Genomic DNA, 23,472 nt, shown 5'->3' on the forward strand with positions numbered 1-23,472 from the left:
ACGAATGATATATACATATGTCTAATGCTGCTGTTTAAATCTCAACTGGAAATCCAGACATTTGATATTTGATATCTTTATAAATAGTATCACACTCTGAGATCAGATTACGTTAGATAAATAAAATATACCGTTTTTATTTGTTTGTTTGTTGTTTTTTCAAATATTTATCAAGAGTGTTTGGTTTATGCTGGATTAAATCTCTCTTAATTAAGCGAGACAGTTTACTGCCAGACAAATAAATGATGATGTCGTGATGTTGACCCGGAAACAAAATATTTTCAGGGGTCAAAGTACAAATATTTTCTAACAATTTTGGGGGCAAATACCGTAACTCTCCTATTCAGTAAAATTAAAAAGGAAGGAAATGTGTCGGATATTAAAGTTCCTTATAGAATCTGTCTCTCTCTCTCTCTAGACAGATAGATAGACAGACAGATAGATAGACAGAGAAACTGACACAGATAGATAGACAGACAGACAGACAGACAAACAGACAGATAGATAGATAGATAGACAGACAGACAGACAGATAGATAGATAGACAGACAAACAGATAGATAGACAGACAGATAGATAGATAGATAGATAGACAGACAGAGAAACTGACAGATAAATAGACAGACAGATAGAGAGATAGACAGACAAACAGACAGACAGATAGATAGATAGATAGATATAGATAGACAGACAGATAGATAGATAGATAGACAGACAAACAGACAGAAAGATAGACAGCCAAGCAAAGACGCACACACACACAGGAACCATTTTGTAATTTGGCATTCTTGGGATTATGCTATTGTATAAATAATAATATTCCCACTTTGTTACCTAATACATGGGCCCCTATTTGTTCTGACTCTGGAATTTGGAACACCAATATGTATGCATGCATGTGTGTGTGCGTGTATGTATGTGTGTGCGTGTATGTATGTGTGTGTGTTAGAAAGCCTGGCAGTGACAGAAAGGTGAGCATGTAAACATTCCTTCTATGCTTTTGATGTTCAGGAAATACGGAGAGCGATGGACTATTTTCACACTTAGCTGCTCCTCAGAAGAGATATATCTGGTTCCCTTCTGGTATTAGCCTAATTTAGGACTGCTTTATATAAGAGATGAATATTTTATGCTATGAACAAAGGAAAGAAACTGGATACATCCCTGAGGAACAGTCAACAAGCTATGGGATGGTCAGTCAGGACACTCCCACCTCTTATTTGTCTTTTTGTATATCAAAAGTGAAGAGAAAATATGTTTCCATTGTTATATTTCTTTTACAGCTGGAATTTTTCTAATATTTAAATGTATTCCAGGCCTTCTGATTCATTGTATATTGTGCATAAAATATCTTTATACACATATGTATATAGGCGCATGAGTGGCTGTATGGTAAGAAGCTTGCTACCCAGCCGCATGGTTTCAGGTTCAGTCCTACTGTGTGGCACCTTAGGTAAGTGTTTTCTACTATAACCTTGGGCCAACCAAAGCTTTGTCAGTGGATTTGGTAGATGGAAACTGAAAGAAGCCTGTCGTATATATATATATATATATATATATATATATATATGTATTGTATGTGTAATTGTGTGTCTGTTTGTCTGCCTACCATTGCTTGATAACCGATGCTGGTGTGTTTACATCCCTGTAACTTTGCAGTCCAGCAAAAGAGACTGATAGAATAAGTACTAGGCTCACAAAGAATAAGTCCTGGGGTTGATTTGTTCAACTAAAGGTCGTGCTCCAGTAAGGCTGCAGTCAAAGAGTAAAAGAACACACACACACACACACATATCTACAAGAGTTGGACAAATTAATGGTAACACCTAGCATCATAGCATCATAATTTTGAAAATATCTATAAAACCATCAAAAGCTTGTTTGTTTTTATGTTTTTTTCATTCATTATTAGTGTTGCTTAATATGTTTTGCTAAAATTGCTGCTTCTTTTCAAATATCATCAGAAAAAGATAATTAAAATTCATTAAAATGACAGATCTATTGGACTTTCAAAGTGGTCAAATTGTTGGTGCTCGTATGACAGGCGCTAGCGTAATGAAAAGAAGCCGAAATGTTTGGTGTATCAAGAATTACTGTCTTGAAAGTAATGACAGCCTTTGAGAAAGAGGGAAAAACTTCCTCATTGAAACAAAACTCTGGCAGAAAATCAAAACTTTCAGATAGGGACCATCGGACTCTTACACATATTGTTAGAAAGGATCACAAAAGTACAGCTCCCAGAATTACTGCAGAGCTTAATGACCACCCCGAGAACTCAGTTTCCACAAAAACTGTTTGCCGGGAACTGCACAAAGCCAGATTTCACGGGAGAGCTGCAATCAGAAAGTCACTGCTTTCAAAAACAAACGTTGCAAAGCATTCAGAGTGGAACAAAAACCTACAGAATTGGTCCCTGGAGCCGTGGAAGAATGTTATTTTCTCAGTGGCATCTGATAATTTCATGTAAGCATTTTATGTAGCACAACCAATATATAGAATGCGAATCAACAGAAACAACGTCATTTCCTATCAATTCCTTATGTACTGCTCAGTAGTCGTGCAAGATTGTTGCCTTGCACATGTGTAGGTGTGGTGGCTATCATGCATCGACATACAAGTAAGCCGCCGAATTGCTTTCATAGTGGTTCGTTGCTGGATAGAATACTTTGGATCGGGGTAACTTCGTTATTTCTAATATACTTGACATCATTAGAAGGTACTGTGCAAGTATGTACCTGCAAATGCGGCATAATAAGGGAATTTCGTTTATAAAATTTAGTGGTTTTACCAATTGGAGATGTCATGTCGAAGGATTTCACAAATTACGAGATATCATGTCATCACTTCCGGTCGATTTCCTTTCGTTTGTTTCGATTGCCTAAACTATGTGTTAACTGTAATTTGTCTTGTCTGCGAAAGCATCTTGACCAGCCGAAAAAAAAAAAAAAAAATAGCCAACCGTTTACAGTTGCACATTGTATTTAATAAAGTTTAATTACTGGACAAACGCAGAATTGATTTTAAACCTATAAGGGTCTTTTGTAATATATCATGTTCTCAAGAAGGAACACAACTGATGTGTCGGTTATTTATTAAAGAAAAGAATAATTATGTAGAAACGCAGTAAACTTTTACGAAGAACGAAATTTATGACATGTTGCTGCTACCATATATACAAAGTTATTTCCCGTTTCGTCATCCGTACTTTTCAATGGCTTGTAAACATTGAGACATAAAGATGTCGCGGTTTTACTTTCTTCTGTGATTCTTATCAATCTTTACAGTAAATCTATGATTTAAATCCATATTTAATAGAATCCCTTTAATATATCGATCCCCATAATAAGCTTAAACAAAGCCTAACCATGTCGAAGCCAGAGATAAACGGTAAAGTTCTTAATTTATTGAAAGAACTGCATGTGGGTCTCTCAAGTACCGACCCCTATCAAGTGATGAGTTCCCTGGACACTGTTGTGGCCCTTATTTCAGCTTCTAAAATTACTGCAGGAGACGAAGGTAGTTTAACCAGGAGGGCTCAGGCTTCCAGTGATCCCTTACTCAACCAGTATTTTCCAAGTTATGGCGAAAAATCTCAAGCAAGAAGTTGTTTCCTTCAGAACCATTTTTCGCGTTTTGTTGATGTTCTTCTTTCGAAACTTTCTCTTGAATGGGTGGAAAAACTGGACAAAACCAAACTGGACGTTGCTTTAAAAATCGTATTCTTACGTGGGAACCATTCCGCATCCTTCCTAAGTCTTATGCATCATATTTGTTCTTCCAAGTAAGTTTATATCGATTACTATTAATTATCATTGTTATTGATTTCTTACCAACAGCTACGAGTGATCAAACAAATTTATAAATATAGATAAATGGGTAAATGCTGTGTTGTGAGGTTCATGCGTTTCTCAGCAACTTTGTTTCTGGGTTGTTCCTAATCAACCACGTTGATAATTTAGTCCTAGAGTAGAAGGTATGAAACGGGGGTACCAGAGATAATTTGGTTCTGAAAATAATGTGTATCATTTTTTAACATCGACATCGACATAATAACACAAATATTTTAGGGGAAGGTATGATAGTTTAAATTGATCTCCCTATGCGACTGGTATTTTATTTTATCAAAACCAAATTGACGTCAGCAGAATTTGAATTCGGAACTTAATTCAAATCCCACAGATATAAGGAATAATAATAATTGTTTTAAATTTTAGCACAAAGCCGGCAATTTTAGGCGTTGGATACGTCGATTACCGTACTCAATTGGTACTTATTCTATCGACTCCGAAAGGATGAAAGGCAAAGTCGACCTCGGTGGAATTTGAATTTGGTACGTAAAGAACCGGAAGAAATGCTGATAAGCATTTTGTCCGACACGCTCGAAACTTCGATGAACAGAAATTATCCAAGTAAAAGAGTCCCCTTCTCTCAACGAGTGACCCTCTATACTACCTATTCCATTAGACTAGAAATAGCAGCCAAGTCTTCGTCAAACCGCACTGTACCTTCCTTTTAAATAAAGTACACATTGGATAATGCAGTCCCAGGGATATTACCCACAAAAGGCAGGATGGTCTCGACTGGACAGGCCCTGATTACCCTTCGGTTTACACGGCATTCGGTTTCCAATTTTGGTTTGGGTTGAATTTATTTCCTTCAGATATTTCGTTTTGTTTCGGTTTTACATTTTACTTTCATTTCATTTGTTCTTTGGTGAGATAGACCGAGTTCACAACCTGTGCCTCTCAGCCATTTCTTGGACCCCTTTGATTCCTGTTTTACCCAGGGAGTGCGACCTTCACAACCCTTCGATGTCTTAAAACTCCTATTTTTATGATTAAGTAGTATTAGGAATTGTATTGAAAAGATCAAAATATTTTGGGCATTGTTGAAATATAACCAATTCGTTGGAGATAAATTTTAACAACAAAATCTTACATGGACCGCCAAGGGCTATATGGAGCCCAGTGGTGGAAGAATCCTGGTGGAATAGATTTTAGTCTTTTATGCTTTTAGGGATGCTAGGGTTGGAGGAATCGGTGTAATGGCTGGCAAGGGTGAATGGAGTGTGGTGGTATGCGCATGTGTTGAGGAAGGATGAAGAGCATGTTCTGAAGAGAGTGCTAGAGTTTGAGGTGAATGGACTGCAAAAGCAAGGTAGACCGAGGAAGACGTGGAGGGGACAGGTGGAGGAGGAGATTGGGAGGGTTAGCTTGAGATGGAAGGATGCCCAAAACTGGACAAGATGGTATGAGGATGGTTGCTATGACATTAAAGTAGATCTGACCACTCCTGTTAACGGGGACAAAACCTGGATTTAAAACACTGGATGTTGATGATGATGATGATAGGGCATCCAGCTGTAAAAATCTTCCTAAAACAGTCACAGAAGTCTGGTGCAGGGTTCTGCCTGGCTGGTTCCTGTCAAACCGTCTCACCCATCCCAGCATGGAAGGTGGACATTAAACAATGAGGATGTACCCTTCACTCTACCAAATGTAAATTTCATCTGATTCTTCTGTCAGTAGAGAGGAAGTTCCAAGGGAGTATTGCTGTAGTAGGGCTCAAGAATTTAATAGGGGGTGTGGCAGGTGAGGGTGTGAGATTATAATGAAAAGGTGAGAGGCAGTTGTTTTGAGGTGGTCCACAATTTGACAAGACTAAAAGAAATGGGACATTGTTGTAGTTAAAACAGAAAAATGAATGTTTGTCTTTTATTTTTTCCAGTGCCGGCTACAAACTTAACCGTTGTGTGTTATTATTGGAGAACTTTGTCACTCAGCACTGTTTATTGGATGTCATGTGGGCTGAGTGTATTGTAGAAAAGGGTTCGATTCCACAGAATGACAGTGTCAATCAAGAATTAGTTAATGCCATTATTTCATTGCCTTCAAGAACTGCCAATAAATTGAAGGATCAAAACAGGTAAAAATTCCTTAAGGACCTCATTGCATTTCTTTTTTGTTCTAAAGTTTTAATTTTGGTAAATTTTTACTCTTTTGCTCTCATTTCATTTGAAGGCAAAGTTTATGATTTTTATTTCTATGGCTTTTGGTTTTGAACAAATTTGACCAAACCCTATCAGAAACCACTTGATCTTAAGGTAAACCATTCTTTCAAAGTGGATCTGGTCTAACAGCAAAAGTTTACCTGAATTTTTCCCAAGATCCCTTTAACCATTGGATGTGGCATGCAACAGAGATGTTTGCGTTGGTTTGGTCCTGTACTACGGATGGATGAGGAGAGCTGTGTGAAGAAGTGCCACTCCCAATCAGTGGAAGGAATCCAGGGTAGAAGGAGACCCAGGAAGACATGGGATGAGGTGGTGAAGCATGACCTTCGAACGCTGGGCCTCACAGAGGCAATGACAAAAGACTGAGACCCCTTGAAAGGGGATCGGCCTTGTCACATTCTGTGTCACGCTGAATCTCTCTGAGAACTGCATTAAGGATACACGTGTCTGTGGAGTACTCAGCTACTTGCATTTTAATTTCACAAGCAGGTTGTTCCATTCAGTCAACTGGAACCATTGTTGCCACAATCAATGGAGTGCCAGTTTAAATTCCTGTTTGGGATGACATAAACACCAAAAACAATCAGTAAAAGCAGGGTTTCTAACCACCAAACCAGACTCATTTGCAAATTAGTTATACTTTTCCATAAGTTTATAAAATTTCTGTACATTTTATACAAATTTTTATATAATTTCTATATTTGTATTTTTTTTTTTTGCAAGTTACTTGGTGACCTCACTACTGCAGGTACCATGAAAAAAGTACCCAAATACACACTGTAAATATGTCTTGTACATCTTGGAATTTTTTAATCTTTGGAAGAATTCCTCCCCATTGTTTCTATTCTTTATTACCAATTCTTTCCTTTTACCTTCCTTTGCAGTTTGCATTTTTATCCAACATCTTTCACTAAACTGCTGTGCCAAGACATGCTTCAAGTCCTACACAAAGCTCAGCAGACAGTTAGTAACTGTGAAGATTGTTCTCTTATCTTTGTCTGCCATTTATTTGCTTCCCTTTGTTCTTCGGGTTACTCAGGTAAATATCATTACTTATTAATTAATTAATTTATTTATTTATTTATTTATGCAGCTACAAAAAAATAAGTTCTATGGAATGAAGAGTCCTTGATCTCAGGGAAGAACTGGGATTCCAACAAAGGAGACTTCAAGAATGATGATGACGAAATTGTAGAAAAATGTAGGAGGAAATAATAGAAACTGTTTTAAAATGATTGGAAAACGTCCATCTTCATCTTCATCATCATCATCATCAGTTAGCATTTTCCATGCTGGCATGAGTTGGATGGGTTGACAAGATCCAACAATCCACTGGACTGTATCAAGCTCTGATGTTCACTTTGGCATGATTTCTATGGCTTGATGTCCTTCTTAATGCCAACCACTTTACAGTGTGTACTGGGTGCTTATTTCATGGCACCAGCGCTAGTGAGGTTGCTATGCAGCTTGCAAGATTAAGATCCTCTTTGACATAGGTTACACCAGAGAGGGTGGAGGTGGTTTGAAGGTTGTGAATAAGAGGTCAGAGCACGAGAGAAGGGGCTGGGGCTGAACAGGAAAGGTTGTATGTGGCTGGGGGTGGAGTTGGAGAGAGATTAAAACTAGTGGAAAAGGGTAGCGAGGAAGGAGAACAAGATGTATTTAGAGGTTGCAAGAATGTATGAGAAGCTGAGTGAATGAATGAAGGGAATGAGTGAAGGGTTACTATAATGATGAACAAATGCTGAAGGATGATGTAGGGTGAAGGTGAAGAAAAGGGAAGAGTAGGTGACAACTGTAGAAACTGGGTAGGGTCGGGGATGGGGTGACCGATGATACTTATGGGTTGGGGGAGGTAGGAGAAAGGACATGACTGACAGTGTAGAAAAGGGGTCTGTGTAAAGAGCAGCAGAATTGTAATAATAATAATAATCTTTTCTACTATAGGTACAAGGCCTGAAATTGTGGAGGTGGGGGGGGGGGCTACTTGATTACATCAACTCTACTGCTCAGTTGGTAGTTATTTCATCAACCCCAAAATGGTGGTGGAAGAGACATGACTTGGCCGTGGAGGGTGACCAATGCCATAAAACAGATGTGTGGCTGGAGATGAAAAAGGTCAACTTGTTTCTTTGATGCTGATATTCATTGTGTCCACCCCAGTCTCCCCATCTTCATCCATCTGTCTCATTCTTTTTGACTCTAGTACACTTACCTACCCACCCACCCTTATTGCTTCCTTTATCCCTATTCTCTCTCTCTCTCTCTCTCTCTCTCTCTCTCTCTCTCTCTCTTATATTCACTTTGTACCTTGAGGGTGCACTCTTACACTCTCCTCCTCTCTCTTTCCGTCTGGTGAAACCATGTATTCACCTCTTCAGCAAGACACTTGTTCCTGTTTCTCTATCATATTTTCACATCCTTCACTACTATATCCTGCTCATTTGAAGGGTTCTTGTCTTGTGAGTATTTGGTGACCTCACTGGTGCTGGTGCCATGAAAAAAGTACCCAGTACATTCTGTAAAGTGGTTTGTATCAGGAAGGGCACCCAGTTCCAGAAACCATACCAAAGCAGACATTGGATCATGGTGGAGCTCTGGTTTGTTTGCCACATCCTACCAAATCGTCCAACCCATGCCAGCATGGAAAATGGTTATTAAAATAATGATGAAGATAATGTTTAAGACATGGAGTTTATTATCTTTCAGATGAATTGTGGAATGGAACCCTACCTGAACTGATGAAGAATGCTCAAGAAAGCTTTCTCTGGCAACGCATATGTAAACGGCTTGTGACAGGCGCCCCAGACCGTTCTATTGAAAGTGTGATTGTACCACTTCTGCTGAAAGTCCCTTGGTTTGTATTCACTTGGTTATTGAATGCTGTTTGTATAGATTAGTCGAGGAAAGATTGGAATACCATTTAGAATAAAAGAATTACACCCCAATGCTCTTATTTGTGCACATCTCATTCCATCCCATACAAACATTGTCCAGGTCATAAGACGAAACAAATTGCGGTATTTGTTTCAGTTTTCTAAGCTCTGAGTTCAAATCCTACCTAGGTCAGCTTTGCCTTTTATCCTTTCAGAGTCAATAGAAAAGTACCCAGGGTGGTGAATTAGATAAAAAAACAAAATCCTTATCAAGTCACATAGACTCACAAGGATGGTTTCCATGGTAATATATGTTTCCCCTTGGATGGGATGCCAGTCCATTTCAGGTTTAACCATTTTTGCCAGCTGAGTGGACTGGAGATTTGTGAAATGTAGTGTTTTGCTCAAGAACACAATGCATTGCCTGACCCAGGAATTGAAACTACACTCTTAGTCGTCATGAGTTCAACATCCTAACCACTGAGCCTTGCATGGAGTGGCAGAACTGTTAACCCTTTCCATACTTCAGACATCCCTGGTTTTGTGATATTGGTAGCAGTGATTCAAAACCCCAACCACCAGAGAATCAGTTAAACACCATGAGCGAACCACCATAGTTTCACATGATTGGTCTATTAGTCAACCAATCAGTGTGAAGCTGTGGCATGATCAGGTTTTCTCCAACATTCTAGAATTTGGCTTCTGGTCCCCTATAAAAATTGTTTGACACATGACTTAGAGTGTAGACAGCCAAGGGCCTCTGTTGCCATAGAGATTTGTACAGGTGACTCTGTTTATTTTGGGGCTGACTGCTTGTTGTCACATAGCTTTCTGTAATTTCAGAGCAGTCTGTCTCTCTTCTGGTTGGCAGTTATTAATGTTGTTCATTATAAATAGCCAGATGTCTTTAGGCCTGGCAATAAATATTCATTTAAATGTTCACAAGTTGCTTCTGTTATTCTTCATGTGGCCACAAAACATATCTTTATTGACCAAGACCTTTGGCGATATGCTGTGCTTGAGAAGATCCTCCAAGCCAAGTGAAGTCATAGTCGTGGCTGATGCTGGTGTCACGTAACTGGCACCCATACTGGTGGCACATAAAAAGCACCTTTCAAGCATAGGGTGTCACAGAGGCAATGTGGCCAATGCTGGTGGCATGTGAAAAGCTCCTTTCGAGTGTTGGGCCTCACGGAGGCAATGACCGAGACCTTTGGCATTATGTGGCAGTCGTGAGAAAAAGACCCATCAAGCCAAGTAAAATTACAGTCTTGGCAGATATCGGGGTCATACAATTGGCACCTGTGCCGGTGGCATGTATAAAGCACCTATTACACTCTCGGAGTGGTCGGCGTTAGAAAACCATGCCAAATCAGACTGGAGTTTGGTACAGGCTTCCAGCGTGCCAGCCCTGGTCAAACCGTCCAACCCATGCCAGCATGGAAAGCAGACGGTAAATGATGATGATGATGATGATGATGATCTACTTAATTCAAGTGACAAGCAACTGGCAACAATGCTAATTCTCTATTTTAACATCATTTAAAGCCATCCATTGAAATTTCACATTAATTTATGTTCCAAACACTAGCTTAATATTGACAAACTTATTTCCCAAAATTCTTCATTATTTTCAAAATTAATTGACGCAAAAGCAGTGTATTTCAGCAGAAACATCATCGTTTAACGTCCACCTTCCATGCTAGCATGGGTGGGGCGGTTTCACAAAAGCTGACTAGGCAGAAGCCTGCACCAGACTTCTGTGGGTGTTTTGGCAGGATTTTTACAGCTGGATGCCCTTCCTAACACCAACCACTCAGCAGAGTGGACTTAGTGCTTTTTACGTGGCCCCAGCACAGGCAAGGTCAAATCATGGAAAGAAAATGGTTGCCGTATCAAGTGAAATGCTTTGTGTTATCTGTTCTGGCTCCTTGTCTTCTTATAACAGTAATACCTACAACAACATTGGTACCAAGCTGTATCAGCCTGGCAGAGTTCCTCAAAAAAATCTTGCCCTGGCCTGTATGGTCATCACTGACCACAGAAGCCTATTAGGATGTGGTTTGAGGAATATTTGGCTGTTAATTCTAGCAAGTTGAGTGATCACATAGATGCTGCCATGGTTGACATATAAAGTTGAATGTATCTTGTTGTCTCTCTAATCTATTGTTGTTTGTGTTTTGGCAGGTATGGCATTGTTGAGATGTTTCTTGGTGATGTCGTTCTGGAACGACCCAAAGTCAAATACTTACTCTGTACCAAAATCTTACTTCATCGATATTTCACCAATGTAAGGAAACAATATCATTTTTTTATTATTTTAAAGAGAAGGTTTTCTTTTTAGGACTGCCTGCTTAAGAACTTTGCTTCTCAACCATGTTATTTTGGGTTTAGTTCCACTGTGTGGCACCTTGGGTATCTTGTCTTCTGCTATAGACACAAGCTGACCTAAGACTAGTGAGCGATTTTGGTGGATAGAAACTGATAGAATCCCATCATATGTGTATTTGTGTGAATGTATACTTATCTTGGTCTTACTGGTCTGTAAACAATGGCTTCCAGACTGTGTCATTTGCTTGCAGTCCATTACAAATGCATGTCTAAGCTTCTTGGCTCCAAATAAAAGGATCATTCATTGGTGGCAGTGGCATCGGCCACAAACTACAATTTCTATTTTGATTTCAATTTGATTGAGATTCTGATTGTGATTTTGATTTTGTGGATAATTGTCAGCTCATTACAGCTGTTTCTTACGTAACTTTTTTAATAGAAGAATGAGAACATTACTCCACTATTTGAATCCTCATTTTAATATATATATATGTGTGTGTGTGTGTATATATATATACGTGTACATATATATATATATATATATATATATATATATATATATATATATATATTATTAACAACCTTCTCCAACTAGTTCTCATATTCGGTTAAAATATCTTACGTTTAAGCTGGTTCCCATGCATTTCTCTGAAGAGATTACATTCTTATCAACATCACCTATATGTTGGAAATAAAAGTATTCAGTTAAAATATGTGTTTTACTCCATTTACTAAATTTATATATATATACACACACACACACACACACACACACACACACACATTTACCATATAATTAATGTTTGTAAATTTGTTCTCATTATCATTCTTGTTATTCATGAGAAATGTCTTGTCCTCACTTTGCAGACATTATTGCTCCAAAACATTCTTGGTTATCTGGCTTCTTCTTCCAACCGACGTCCTCTCTTCTTGCAGGTAAATTTCAGAACCTTTCATTAGTTTCCCACAATGCATTTCAATATCTGTTGATCTCTTAATCCGCATGATTTGTTTCCCATGTGGTGAGTAACCCTGCTGCTCACCCTTCCATCACACATCCTTCGTATCAGTGTCCAGTGCTGGGGATTGAGCATCGACGTGGGTTTGTGAGGGCCCTTTAGTTGTGTTAAGGACCCATGTGACTTAGTGGTTAGGGTGTTCAGCTCATGATCATAAGGTCGTGAGTTCAATACTCAGTAGTGCATTATGTCCTTGAGCAAGACGCTTTATTTCACATTGCTCCAGTCCACTCAGCTGGCAAAAATGTATTGGACCTGTAATTCAAAGGGTCCAGCCATGACACTCTCTGCATCATGTTGAATCTCCCTTAAAACTACATTAAGGCTACACATGTCTGTGGAGAGCTGAGTCACTTGCATGTTAACCTCATGAGTAGGCTGTTCAGATGATTAGATCATCTGGGACCTTTGCCATCATAACCGATGGAATGCCTGTTATGGATGCAGCTACCCCTCATATGCTGGTGCCACAGCAAAAACACACTCAGTACACTTTGTATAGTTGTGAAGACACGATGCCTCTTATGTGCTGAGGGCTCAACGATGGCACCCCTCTACACTCATTTAAGTGAAAAGGGTTGTTGCACTTCTTTAATGCCAGCCCCAAGGAAAAAGAACAGCCAGTACACACATTGTGAGCTGGTTGGTGTTATAGGAAGAACATGTAGCCTTTGAAACTATGTCAAAAACTAAACACGATTAAAATGTGGCCCTTTGACCCATCTAGGTGAGAAGTGGTTCTGAAGATTTGTTCAGACCATCCATAGTGACCTATCCAACAGAATAAAAGGAGGATGTAAAAAAATAATGGATAATCCTTCCTACTATAGGCACAAGGCCTGAAATTTTTTTTGTGGGAGTGGGGGGGGGGACTAGTTGATTACATTGACCCCAGTGTTTCACTGGTTCTTAATTTATCGACCCCGAAAGGATGAAAGGCAAAGTCAACCCTGGCAGAATTTGAATTCAGAACATTGCGACGGGCAAAATGCCACTAAGCATTTCATCTAGCATGCCAATGGTTCTGCCAACTTGCTGCCTTAATTATGATGATGATGATGATGATGACTGAAGTGGTTCAGTTCATTTCCATCATAATTCTAAACCATTTTTGGACATTATTATAACTCCAAGGAATTTACATATACACCATCATTATGATGATGATGATGATGATGGTAATGGTGGTGGTGAGGAGGAGGAAGAGGAGGTGGACAGTAGTGCAATGATGTGTGTTGAAATAAAATATAACTAAATGAACCAGAATCAAGGTGTAGAACCAGTTTCTACTAATTTTATTTTTATTTTTGTTTTATTGTTATTTTATTTTCTTCTATCTTTTTTCAGGTAATCAAAAACCTTGTGAATGTGTGGGGTGACACGAGTGCCATACGACACACCTCCTATGAACAACACTACTACATCTCATCTGCTATTGTCATCTCTAATGGGTTCCTCTCTGATAAAGAAGACCAATCGCTACGGAAAGGTGGGTTCCCTCTATTTTCTGTCCCTTATGCCGACCCTTTTTGCTCATTGCACCCCATCTTTCATTTCCCATCACCCATATTGACTGCATCCTCCTCACCACCCTGAGTCCCTGGCTCTTCATAGGCCCATGTATTACAGACTGCATTAGACTCCCTTATGCAGCACTGGCATGGGTGCGTTAATGAGGCACCTGCACTTACAGCAAGTGGTTGGCACTAAGAAGGGTATCCAGCTGTGGAAACCATTCCAAAATAGGCATTGGAACCTGATGTGGTCTTCTGATTACTTAGATCCTGTCAAACCATCCAATCCATTCCAGCATGGAACGTGGACATTAACCCTTTCATTATTGTCTTTCTGTTGAGATGCTCTGTGTTTCTTTCAATTAATTTTAAATATAACCAAGAATTTAGTAAAATAACTTAGTTATCATTAAGATAGTGTTAGGAACATAAATTGTGACTACAGTTTGGTGGAAGATTTTTAATTGAAAACTTTTGAAAATGAGACAATTGTACCACAGAACCTGAGGTGATTTCAGCCAGGTTGGTATCAACAGAGTTCAGAATTGTTTCTCTATTATATATTTTAACCCTTTTGTTACCATATTTCTATTGAGATGCTCTGTGTTTCTTACAATTACTTTAAATATAACAAAGAATTTAGTAAAATAACTTAGCTTTCATTCAGCTAGTGATAGGAACATAAATTGTGACTAAGGTTTGATGGAAGATTTTAATTCAAAACTTTTGAAAACAAGACATTTGTACCACAGAGCCAGAGGCTGTTTCAGCTGGGTTAGTAATGAAAGGGTTAAGTGATGATGATAGACGTGTATGTGTGTGTGTGTGTGGGGGGATGTCTCCTTGTCTTAGCATCACATAATAGTCGTAAATGAGCATCGCTTATACAAGCAATGGCGTTGGTTTCTAATATGTATTCTTCTTCTCATTTGTAGATCTAGTGTCCTCTATAATGTATGGGATGCAGAATCACCTGGAAAGCATTAGTGGTGACATTCATCGTCTCGGAATGGTAGTCACAGAACTGATGGTTGCCAAACTTCAACCAGATGGGGCTGAATTGAAGTTCGGTGTAAGTTCTTTGTTGTCCTGTTGCACCTTGAAGTATCAGAATGTTTTTGAAACTTAATTAGTTTTTGGTGTTGGTTATTCTAGATCGAAGTAGGTTAATAGGGAGGTTAAGGTACATGACTACTGACCACTGGGTCATGAGTTCAATCACTGTTACAGTCATTCATTCGAACTTTGAACTTAGAAGAGGGATTATCTCTGCCTGAAAAATAAAATGTAACATCTGTCTGACTGGGAAAGACATTTGTCGTCAGTGAATGAATGGTTCAGTTCCTCTGTGTGTGTGTGTGTGTATTGACAACAGTGTGTGTGCAAATACTGACAGCAGTGTGTGTGTATTTGTACTGGCATTAGTGTGTGTGTGTGTGAGTTATAATTGGTGTAGTTGATAGTGTTGATTGACTAGGCTCCATGGCAACAATTTTTGTCTCCATTATTTACATTTGACAGATATTTGTCCTCATCTTGTTTCTTGTTAATGTTTCGGCTGATATACCCTCCACCCTTCATCAGGTGTCTTGGGGAAATTTCGAACCTAGGTTCTCATTCCTAAGGTATTTTTTGATGTGTTAGGATGCCAAGCGAAATACTTAGCGGTATTTCGTCTGCTGTTACGTTCTGAGTTCAAATTTCGCCAAGGTTGACTTTGCCTTTCATCCTTTCGAGGTCGATGAAATAAGTACCAGTTATGCACTGGAGTCAATGTAATTGACTTAATCCCTTTGTCTGTCCTTGTTTGTCCCCTCTATGTTTAGTCCCCTGAGGGCAATAAAGAAATAATAATAATTATTGTTATTCAGGTCACTGCCTGGAATCAAACTCGGAATCTTGGGGTTAGTAGCCTGTGCTCATAACCACTATGCCACATGCCCAGGGGCGTATGGGAAGGATATGAAAATATTAGATTTATAAGCCCTAAAATTCACTCCATAAGTGACCATGGGCAGATGGCATAGTGGTTAAGAGTGCAGGCTAGTAACCCCAAGATTCTGAGTTCGATTCGCAGTAATGACCTGAATAATAATAATAATAATAATAATTACATCGAAAAATACGTTAGGAATGAGAACCCAGGTTCGAAATTTCCCCAAGACACCTGATGAAGGCTGGAGGGTATATCAGCCGAAATGTTGTGTTAACAACAAACAAGATGAGGACAAATATCCGTTAAATGTAAATAATGTAAATAATTCCTCATCTCTTAAATATAGAACTGAATTTTTGTCTCTTCACAAAATATTCCCTGTATCCCTGTCAATATCACTTATTTCTCAATGGTATAATCCATTTATGCCAATATGTGTGTGTGTATTTGTATATTATATCAAACGTTGACAGCCAGACTACATCTCTGTGTTGTTCTGTTTCTCTGTATTACTATATCTCCATGTTACTCTGCCTCTGTGTTACTGTATTTCACTGATTCTAACCACATATATATATATTAATTTCTGTCTGTCTCTCTTCTTTTACAGTATGAAATGTCTGATGATATCAAAACACTGCAGCAGTTGGCCATTCCTCCAGACAAACCTAAGTACTGACATCTTCTTATACTGACAGAGTTGATGTATTTGTCCATATACTTCTCTTTCTTTGTTTGTCTGTCTCTTCCTCTGTCTCTCTTCTTTTTTTTCTGTCTCTCCCTCTCTCTCACATACCTTTTCCTCTCATACACATTCATGTACATCTTGTGTCTGTGCAAATTGTTCTCTTTATTTCTGGCTTTAATTAAAATTTAGGGTGGCTGAGAAAATTAGCGAAGTATCTGAAAATGCCACAGAACCTTCTGAAAATGTGACAAAGAAAAATGATCAGGAAAAAATATCAGAAAATCAAGAATCAGATCTTGATAGGTCAGTTGTATATTTGGCAAGTTGATTGTTTTTGTTTTGTTTACTCTCTAACCGTACAAGTACAGTTTGTTTCATTTTAAGTTTTGTTCTGTTTTTTAACCCAAAAAATTGAAATATAATTTATTGTGGTGGGGACACAGTATCTCGTTTTGCAACCATAATCTGCAACCAAGTTTATCAAAGTTTTATAAGTCAAAGTTAGTGTTATATCTTACCTTGTATTAGCAGCAGTGGTGGACTCAGGGGGCCCACCTGCAACTACAATGCTATCATTTAATTTTTTTTTTTTTTTGTTAAAAGTATTCTTTCCAACTGTCTATAAACACAGCCAAGCTGAAATAATTAATGCATTCTTCCAGGAGTGAATAAAAAATTCTCAAACTTGAGGGGATGGGCCCCTTAGATACTAACACGGGCCCCCATATATGAATTCTAATGGCACAGGGACCCACTTGCCATTGGGCAAGCTGGTAACCTGGCCAGTCTGCCACTGATTAGCAATGTGTTGTTTTCATCTTTAAGTGTATCTCTACAGATTTTTTGAAGAGAGTTTAGAGCCAGCCCTGAAAGTTATGACATTCCGCATACAAATACGTCTATGTAAACAATGTGCAGAGATGGAAAAATAGTAATGGGTGTATTTGCATATTTCAGGAGTTCTTGCTCTGTCTTCAGCGTTACATCCAACTTGTTAACCATTCATGAATACATTGCTTAAATTTAATTAACTTTATTTGATATAAGCTGTATTGTCTTTTATATTACAATATTTAAGCTGTTTATTTACATTTGATATTTTCTCTTACACATTCTTCTACCATGACAGCTAAACTGTGCTGTCATTTCTAGCATGGGGAAGTGACAGGTGTAGGCTTCTGTCAGAATGAAAATACAGTTGAGGATGTGTTTAGGAGTTAGGAATCTTTCATTGAAGACAACGTATTTGCTGAACAACCATCACAAATGATTTGTTTATAATGATCAAATGTATGGGTTCTACATCAGCTCTCTCTCTCTCTCTCTCCATCAAATCGACATTGCCTGAACAGGGGCACTGTGTGCCACGCGTCAGGTGGCAGAGAGATCACAGAGCAAGGTGAGATGAAGTATTTTGCTCAAGAACACACAACACACCACCTGGTCTAGGAATTGAAATCACGATCTTGCACTCGTTAGTGCAGCACCCTAACCACTAGGTTATACACCCCCCACTCTGCTACATCATCATCATCATCATCGTTTAACGTCCGCTTTCCATACTAGCATGGGTTGGATGATTTGACTGAGGACTGGTGAACCAGATGGCTACACCAGGCTCCAATCTGATCTGGAAGAGATTCTACAGCTGGATGCCCTTCCTAACGCCAACCACTCCGAGAGTGTAGTGGGTGCTTTTACGTGCCATCGGCATGAAGGCCAGTCAGGCGGTACTGGCATTTTTAAATATATACTGTCACCGTTCTCATTACATTGAAACTGTCATTGGGATCCCTATCACAGAAGGGAGACAATTGAATGTGGTTAAGGGGCCCTCCACCCTGATCTAGACTATATTTCACCCGTATTGTATCGTGTCAACTGTTAGCCAGGTGTTAATTTGCATATTCTTTGTTCAATACATTTTACTGTTGTTGTTGTTGTTGTTGTTGTATTTCTCTGTGTTACAAATTCTGTAAATTACTGTTGGCAGTGATGATGACTTTGAGCCCTTCGACATGTCACATGATAAGCAAGAACAGAAAGTGAAAACACCAAAATACTTAAGGGATTGTATGGAAGGTAAGCAATTATACAGTTCTATAATTAAGAGATAAGGAATTATCTACATTTTTTACCTTATTTACATTTGAAGGATATTTGTCCTCATCTTGTTTGTTGTTAACACAATATTTTGGCTGATATACCCTCCAGCCTTCATCAGGTGTCTTGGGGGAATTTCGAACCTGGGTTCTCATTCCTAAGGTATTTTTTTCTATGTTATAATTATCATCATCATCATCATTTAACGTCTGCTTTCCATGCTGGCATGGGTTGGACGGTTTGACTGGGGACTGGTGAGCCAGAAGACTGCACCAGGCTCAAATCTGATCTGGCAAAGTTTCTATAGCTGGATGCCCTTCCTAGCGCCAACCACTCTGAGAGTGTAGTGCGTGCTTTTATGTGCCACTGGCACAAGGGCCAGTCAGGCAGTTCTGGCAATGACCACACTCAAAAGGTGTTTTTTTTACATGCTACCTGCATGGGAGCCAGTCCGGCGGCACTGGCAACGAGCACGCTTGAATGTTGCTTTTCATGTGGCACCATCACATGTGCCAATAAGGTGATGCTGGCAACAATCATGTTTGAATGGTGCTTTTTACATGCCACCAGCACGGGAGCTAATCCGTAGCCCTGGCAACGATCATGCTCAGATGTACTTTTAATATGTGAATTAATGTAGACTTACCTCGTATTCAATATTTCGGGGTTATAACCCCATTTTCAGGAAATAGATGAATGTTTCCAATGTGCGTGTGTGTGAGCATGTGTGGAGTGGACATGTGCGGAATGGTGTTGCTATAGCAACCAGCTAACTTCCTGCAACTCTCTTCTGTTGTCGATCTTGGGTTATTATTATTTGTCTGTTGTTTTAAAGGACTGATTGGAACCGAAGACCCAGAACGTGTTGAAGCTTGTCTGAAAGTAGCTGAAGAATTGATATCATCAAGTCATTATGGTTTGGCAGAAGTAAGTTGATATTGTCTCTCACAAAGTGGACATGGCTCTTTCGGAAAATCCTGTCTTCATTTTGGTCTTTGACAGCGTTATATTATTACTAGCAGACCCCGTGGATTATCCACAGTTTAATTAGGGACAACCACCAAATATCAAAAATTAAATTTGACATTTTAAATATTTTACATAAAAATTTTATAGGTGCAGGCATGGCTGTGTGATAAGTAGCTTGCTTCTCAACCACATGGTTCTGGGTTCAGTCCCACTGTATGGCACCTTGGGCAAGTGTCAAGAGAGATTTAGAAATGTATTATTTCTAATAATTTATTAATTATGTCTTTATTTTCTTATCTTATTGATATATATATATATATTCTGAAAAAATTTTTTTATATATACACGCTGATATTTGACCTACATTGGACTCCTTATTCGCGTAACCACCGAACCTGGAGCTTAACTATGGTCTATCCATAGCACTTACTCAGCATTACCTGACACCTTTGGGTCTTATTGACACCATTACCTCTCATAACCTATATATATATATATATATATATTTATATATATATATATATATTGGAGCCTGGTGTTGCCATCCGGTTTCACCAGTCCTCAGTCAAATCGTCCAACCCATGCTAGCATGGAAAGCGGACGTTAAACGATGATGATGATGATGATATACATATACATACACACACACACACATTCATGCACTAAGTTACTGTGATGTAATATACTTAAACGTTGAGGTGAGTTTCACTGAATCACTCCAATATGTTACATTGTGCCAGTGCTGTGTGTTGCACCAAGTCCTTGTAAAATCATAGTCCAACACACTGCAGCCAGTTATACAAAAACACTGTAATATTTTAATGTGCTACTACTGTGTGTTACACTGTGTCACTACTATGTAATTACTAAGTGATGCATTAAATCACCATGGTGTGGTACGTTGAGTTACTCTGGTTTGTTACAGACACTCTGATGTGGGTGACACAATATTACTGTTCTATGCCACTATAAACTCATTGTCACATGACTTTATTTACAGATTGCTGCAGAATTTGCCAAAATACTTCTTCACTTGACGGAAAGTCATTCCTTTAGCAGTTTGTTAGAATGTAGACTTAAGGCTCTTGTGGCTCTCTTAGTAGAGTGTCCTGTTGAGGTAAGTCATGTTGTTTACTTTGTCTTTTGTTCTATAGAATGTCCCCTTGTTGCCATGTTCACCTTGTCTCCTTTCTTCATAGAATGTTCTGATAACATTGATGTCTTCATTAGTCACAAAGCCATAGAGATTGTGTGTGTGTGTGTGTCTGTTGAATCTACTCCTTTGTGTGATTATAATTGATATTTGCAGAACCAACAAAAGAAACTCGACATGAATGTTGAAATTGCTAGAAATAAGAGTCAAGTCTTCTTCAGACTACACTTTGTTTTGAAGAAGACAGATAACATTGAATAACGTAGTCTTAGATACACAATGATCAAGGAATGCTAGAATGATAATGGAATGGTGATAGATCTTCTCACTATGGACTGACCCAGAGCTGAACGACAACAGCAACAATACATCATCATCATCATCATCATCACTTAACTTCCTCCTTCCTTGCTGGCATGGGTTGGACGGTTTTACAGGAGCTGGCCAGGCAGGAGCCTGCACCAAACTTCTGCGTCTGTTTTGATAGGGTTCTTTTTTCCTTCTTGGCCTTACACATGTGGGTTTGATGATTCTGCAAATTATTAAATTATTTTTCTTATATGAATTTCTCATTATCATTCACACCCTTGTCATGATTGGCATTGTTTTGGGAGGTCTGTGTGTTTAGATATTCACCATGGAATTCATCATCACCATCATCATCATCATCATTGTCACTATCATCATCATGATTTTCATCACCAATTCTCCTCCTCCTCCTCATCAGTGTCGTTATTATCATCGTTATTATCATCATTGTCATTACCATCAGCAAGATCATCATCACCATTCTCATCGTCATTGCCGTCCCTCCTCCTCCTCCTCCTCATCATCATCATCATCATTGTCATCATTATTTTCATCATCATCATCGTCATCATCATGAGAGACAAAGATGACTATAGCTGAAACACTAATTGCCAGTCATAATTAATTACTAACCGACCCCCTCCCTCCTTCCTTTCTTACAGACAGCCACCTATTTGACGTCCCAAGTCTATGCAAGCAATTACAACATTCGTCAACGGATGGACACACTGGAGGTGAAGCTTTATCTTTACATCTTTCACTCGTTTCAGTCTTTAGACTGTGGCCATGCTGGGGCACCACTTTGGAGAATTTTGGTCAAACAAATTGACCCCACCAGGACTTATTTTCTTTTTAAGCCTGGTATTTATTCTGTTGGTCTCTTTTGCCAAACTGCTAAGTTACGGGGATGTAAACACACCAACACTGGTGGTAGGGAACAAACACACACACAAAAACACTCACACACACATATGTATATATACAACAAGCTTCTTTCAGTTTCCGTCTACCAAATCCACTCACAAAGCTTTGGTTGGGCTGAGGCTATAGTAGAAGACACTTGCCCAAGGTGCCATGCAGTAGGATTGAACCCAGAACCATGTGGTTGGTTGGGAAGGTAAACATAGGCAGAGGCAAGGGTGTGTGGTATTACCCATGCCTACACCTATGTTATTTTTTTTTTTCCCCCCTTTCCCGCTACTCCTCACTTCTTACTGAAAGCACTTTCGTGTCACATCTTTAGTTAAAACCCTCATCATTTGTGCTTCTTTGATTGCATCATTTTAGGTTCTGGCCGTTGCAGTCCAGCAACTTGCTTCACCCAAGAAATCAGCGAAGGATAAGAAAAATGTCACAGAAAATCCTATAAAAGTGTCCCTCATTCAACCAGAGAAAGCTACGTATAATTGGCGTGAAGTGGTTCAGAAGCGAATCGACAGCAAGACCCGTCGTTTTGGTAAAGGTCACAACCGACAACAGCCAGAGGTTGTGGTCAACCGGTTCTCGTCGGTGGCTGGACATTTCTTTTATCCACTTATTAAAAATTATGATAGGTGAGTAAACATCATAGCTTTATTGTAGAATACAATTCTGTATTTAAGAGATGAGGAATTCTGTACATTATTTACATTATTTACATCTGACAGATATTTGTCCTCATCCTGTATGTTGTTAACACAACGTTTCGGCTGATATACCCTCCAGCCTTCATCAGGCGTCTTTGGGAAATTTCAAACCTGGGTTCTCATTCCTAAGGTATTTTTCCATGATGATGTTTACAATCTGACAGGGAAGCATTGAGTTGTGCCTTAAAGTCTTATGCGAAACAGGGGAGGGGCATATTTCCCTGACCCCTTCATCCAACTTCCTTGAGTTTCTTCCGATCCTTTCTAACCTGGATAAGTAAACTTTAAAATAGTGATGAAGATTATGATGATGATAAGTATATACACTCTCTGTTATATATCATCATCATCATAATTTAATTTCCGTTGTCCATGCTGGTAAGCTGGAAGGCTGCACCAGGCTCCAATCTGGTCTGGCAGAGTTTCTACAGCTGGATGCCCTTCCTAATGCCAACCACTCCGAGAGTGTAGTGGGTGCTTTTACGTGCCATTTGTGTGACCCCAGTATCTGCCCAGACTGCAGTCTTGCTCAGCTTGATGGGTCTTCTTCTCAAACATGACATAATGCCAAATGGATTCAGTCATTGCCTCCATGAGGCCCAACACTCAAAAGGCTGGATGCCCATTCCTAACACTAACCACTCCGAGAGTGTAATGTGCCACTGGCATGGGTGCCATTTGCATGACACCGGTATCTGTCACAACAGCAATTTTTCCTGGCTTGATGGGTCTTCTTCTCAAGCACGACATGATGCCAAAGGCATCCTTTGAAAGCTGAAACAATGCAAAGCACATTGTGACTAGTGATGTATAACAATATCCAATAGTCTGGTCCTCAGTCACATGACATCAGTCTTTATACACTCTTTCATACACTGTATATATACCTGCTTCCACACACCCTTTGTATACTCTTTTCTACACTCAGTATCACTC

At 39.1% G+C, this 23,472-nt stretch overlaps 1 protein-coding gene across 1 annotated transcript in view; it reads left to right on the forward strand.

The window, feature by feature from the left end:
- Positions 1-3,210: 3,210 nt before the first annotated feature.
- Positions 3,211-23,472, forward strand: part of LOC106877337 (telomere length regulation protein TEL2 homolog) — a 30,105-nt gene continuing 9,843 nt past the window's right edge. Inside the window, exons 1-15 of the mRNA XM_014926214.3 lie at positions 3,211-3,781; positions 5,728-5,925; positions 6,898-7,052; positions 8,723-8,870; positions 11,077-11,179; positions 12,088-12,156; positions 13,587-13,728; positions 14,689-14,825; positions 16,300-16,361; positions 16,567-16,680; positions 18,371-18,459; positions 19,316-19,407; positions 20,450-20,566; positions 21,574-21,645; positions 22,199-22,464. Of these exons, the coding sequence (XP_014781700.1) occupies positions 3,366-3,781; positions 5,728-5,925; positions 6,898-7,052; positions 8,723-8,870; positions 11,077-11,179; positions 12,088-12,156; positions 13,587-13,728; positions 14,689-14,825; positions 16,300-16,361; positions 16,567-16,680; positions 18,371-18,459; positions 19,316-19,407; positions 20,450-20,566; positions 21,574-21,645; positions 22,199-22,464 (2,180 nt within the window). The 5' untranslated portion in view covers positions 3,211-3,365. The remainder of the gene's footprint in view (positions 3,782-5,727; positions 5,926-6,897; positions 7,053-8,722; positions 8,871-11,076; positions 11,180-12,087; positions 12,157-13,586; positions 13,729-14,688; positions 14,826-16,299; positions 16,362-16,566; positions 16,681-18,370; positions 18,460-19,315; positions 19,408-20,449; positions 20,567-21,573; positions 21,646-22,198; positions 22,465-23,472) is intronic.

This window comes from Octopus bimaculoides, chromosome 3 (assembly GCF_046866305.1).
Source record: "Octopus bimaculoides isolate indiv1 chromosome 3, ASM4686630v1, whole genome shotgun sequence".
In the NCBI taxonomy this organism is placed as follows: domain Eukaryota; kingdom Metazoa; phylum Mollusca; class Cephalopoda; order Octopoda; family Octopodidae; genus Octopus; species Octopus bimaculoides.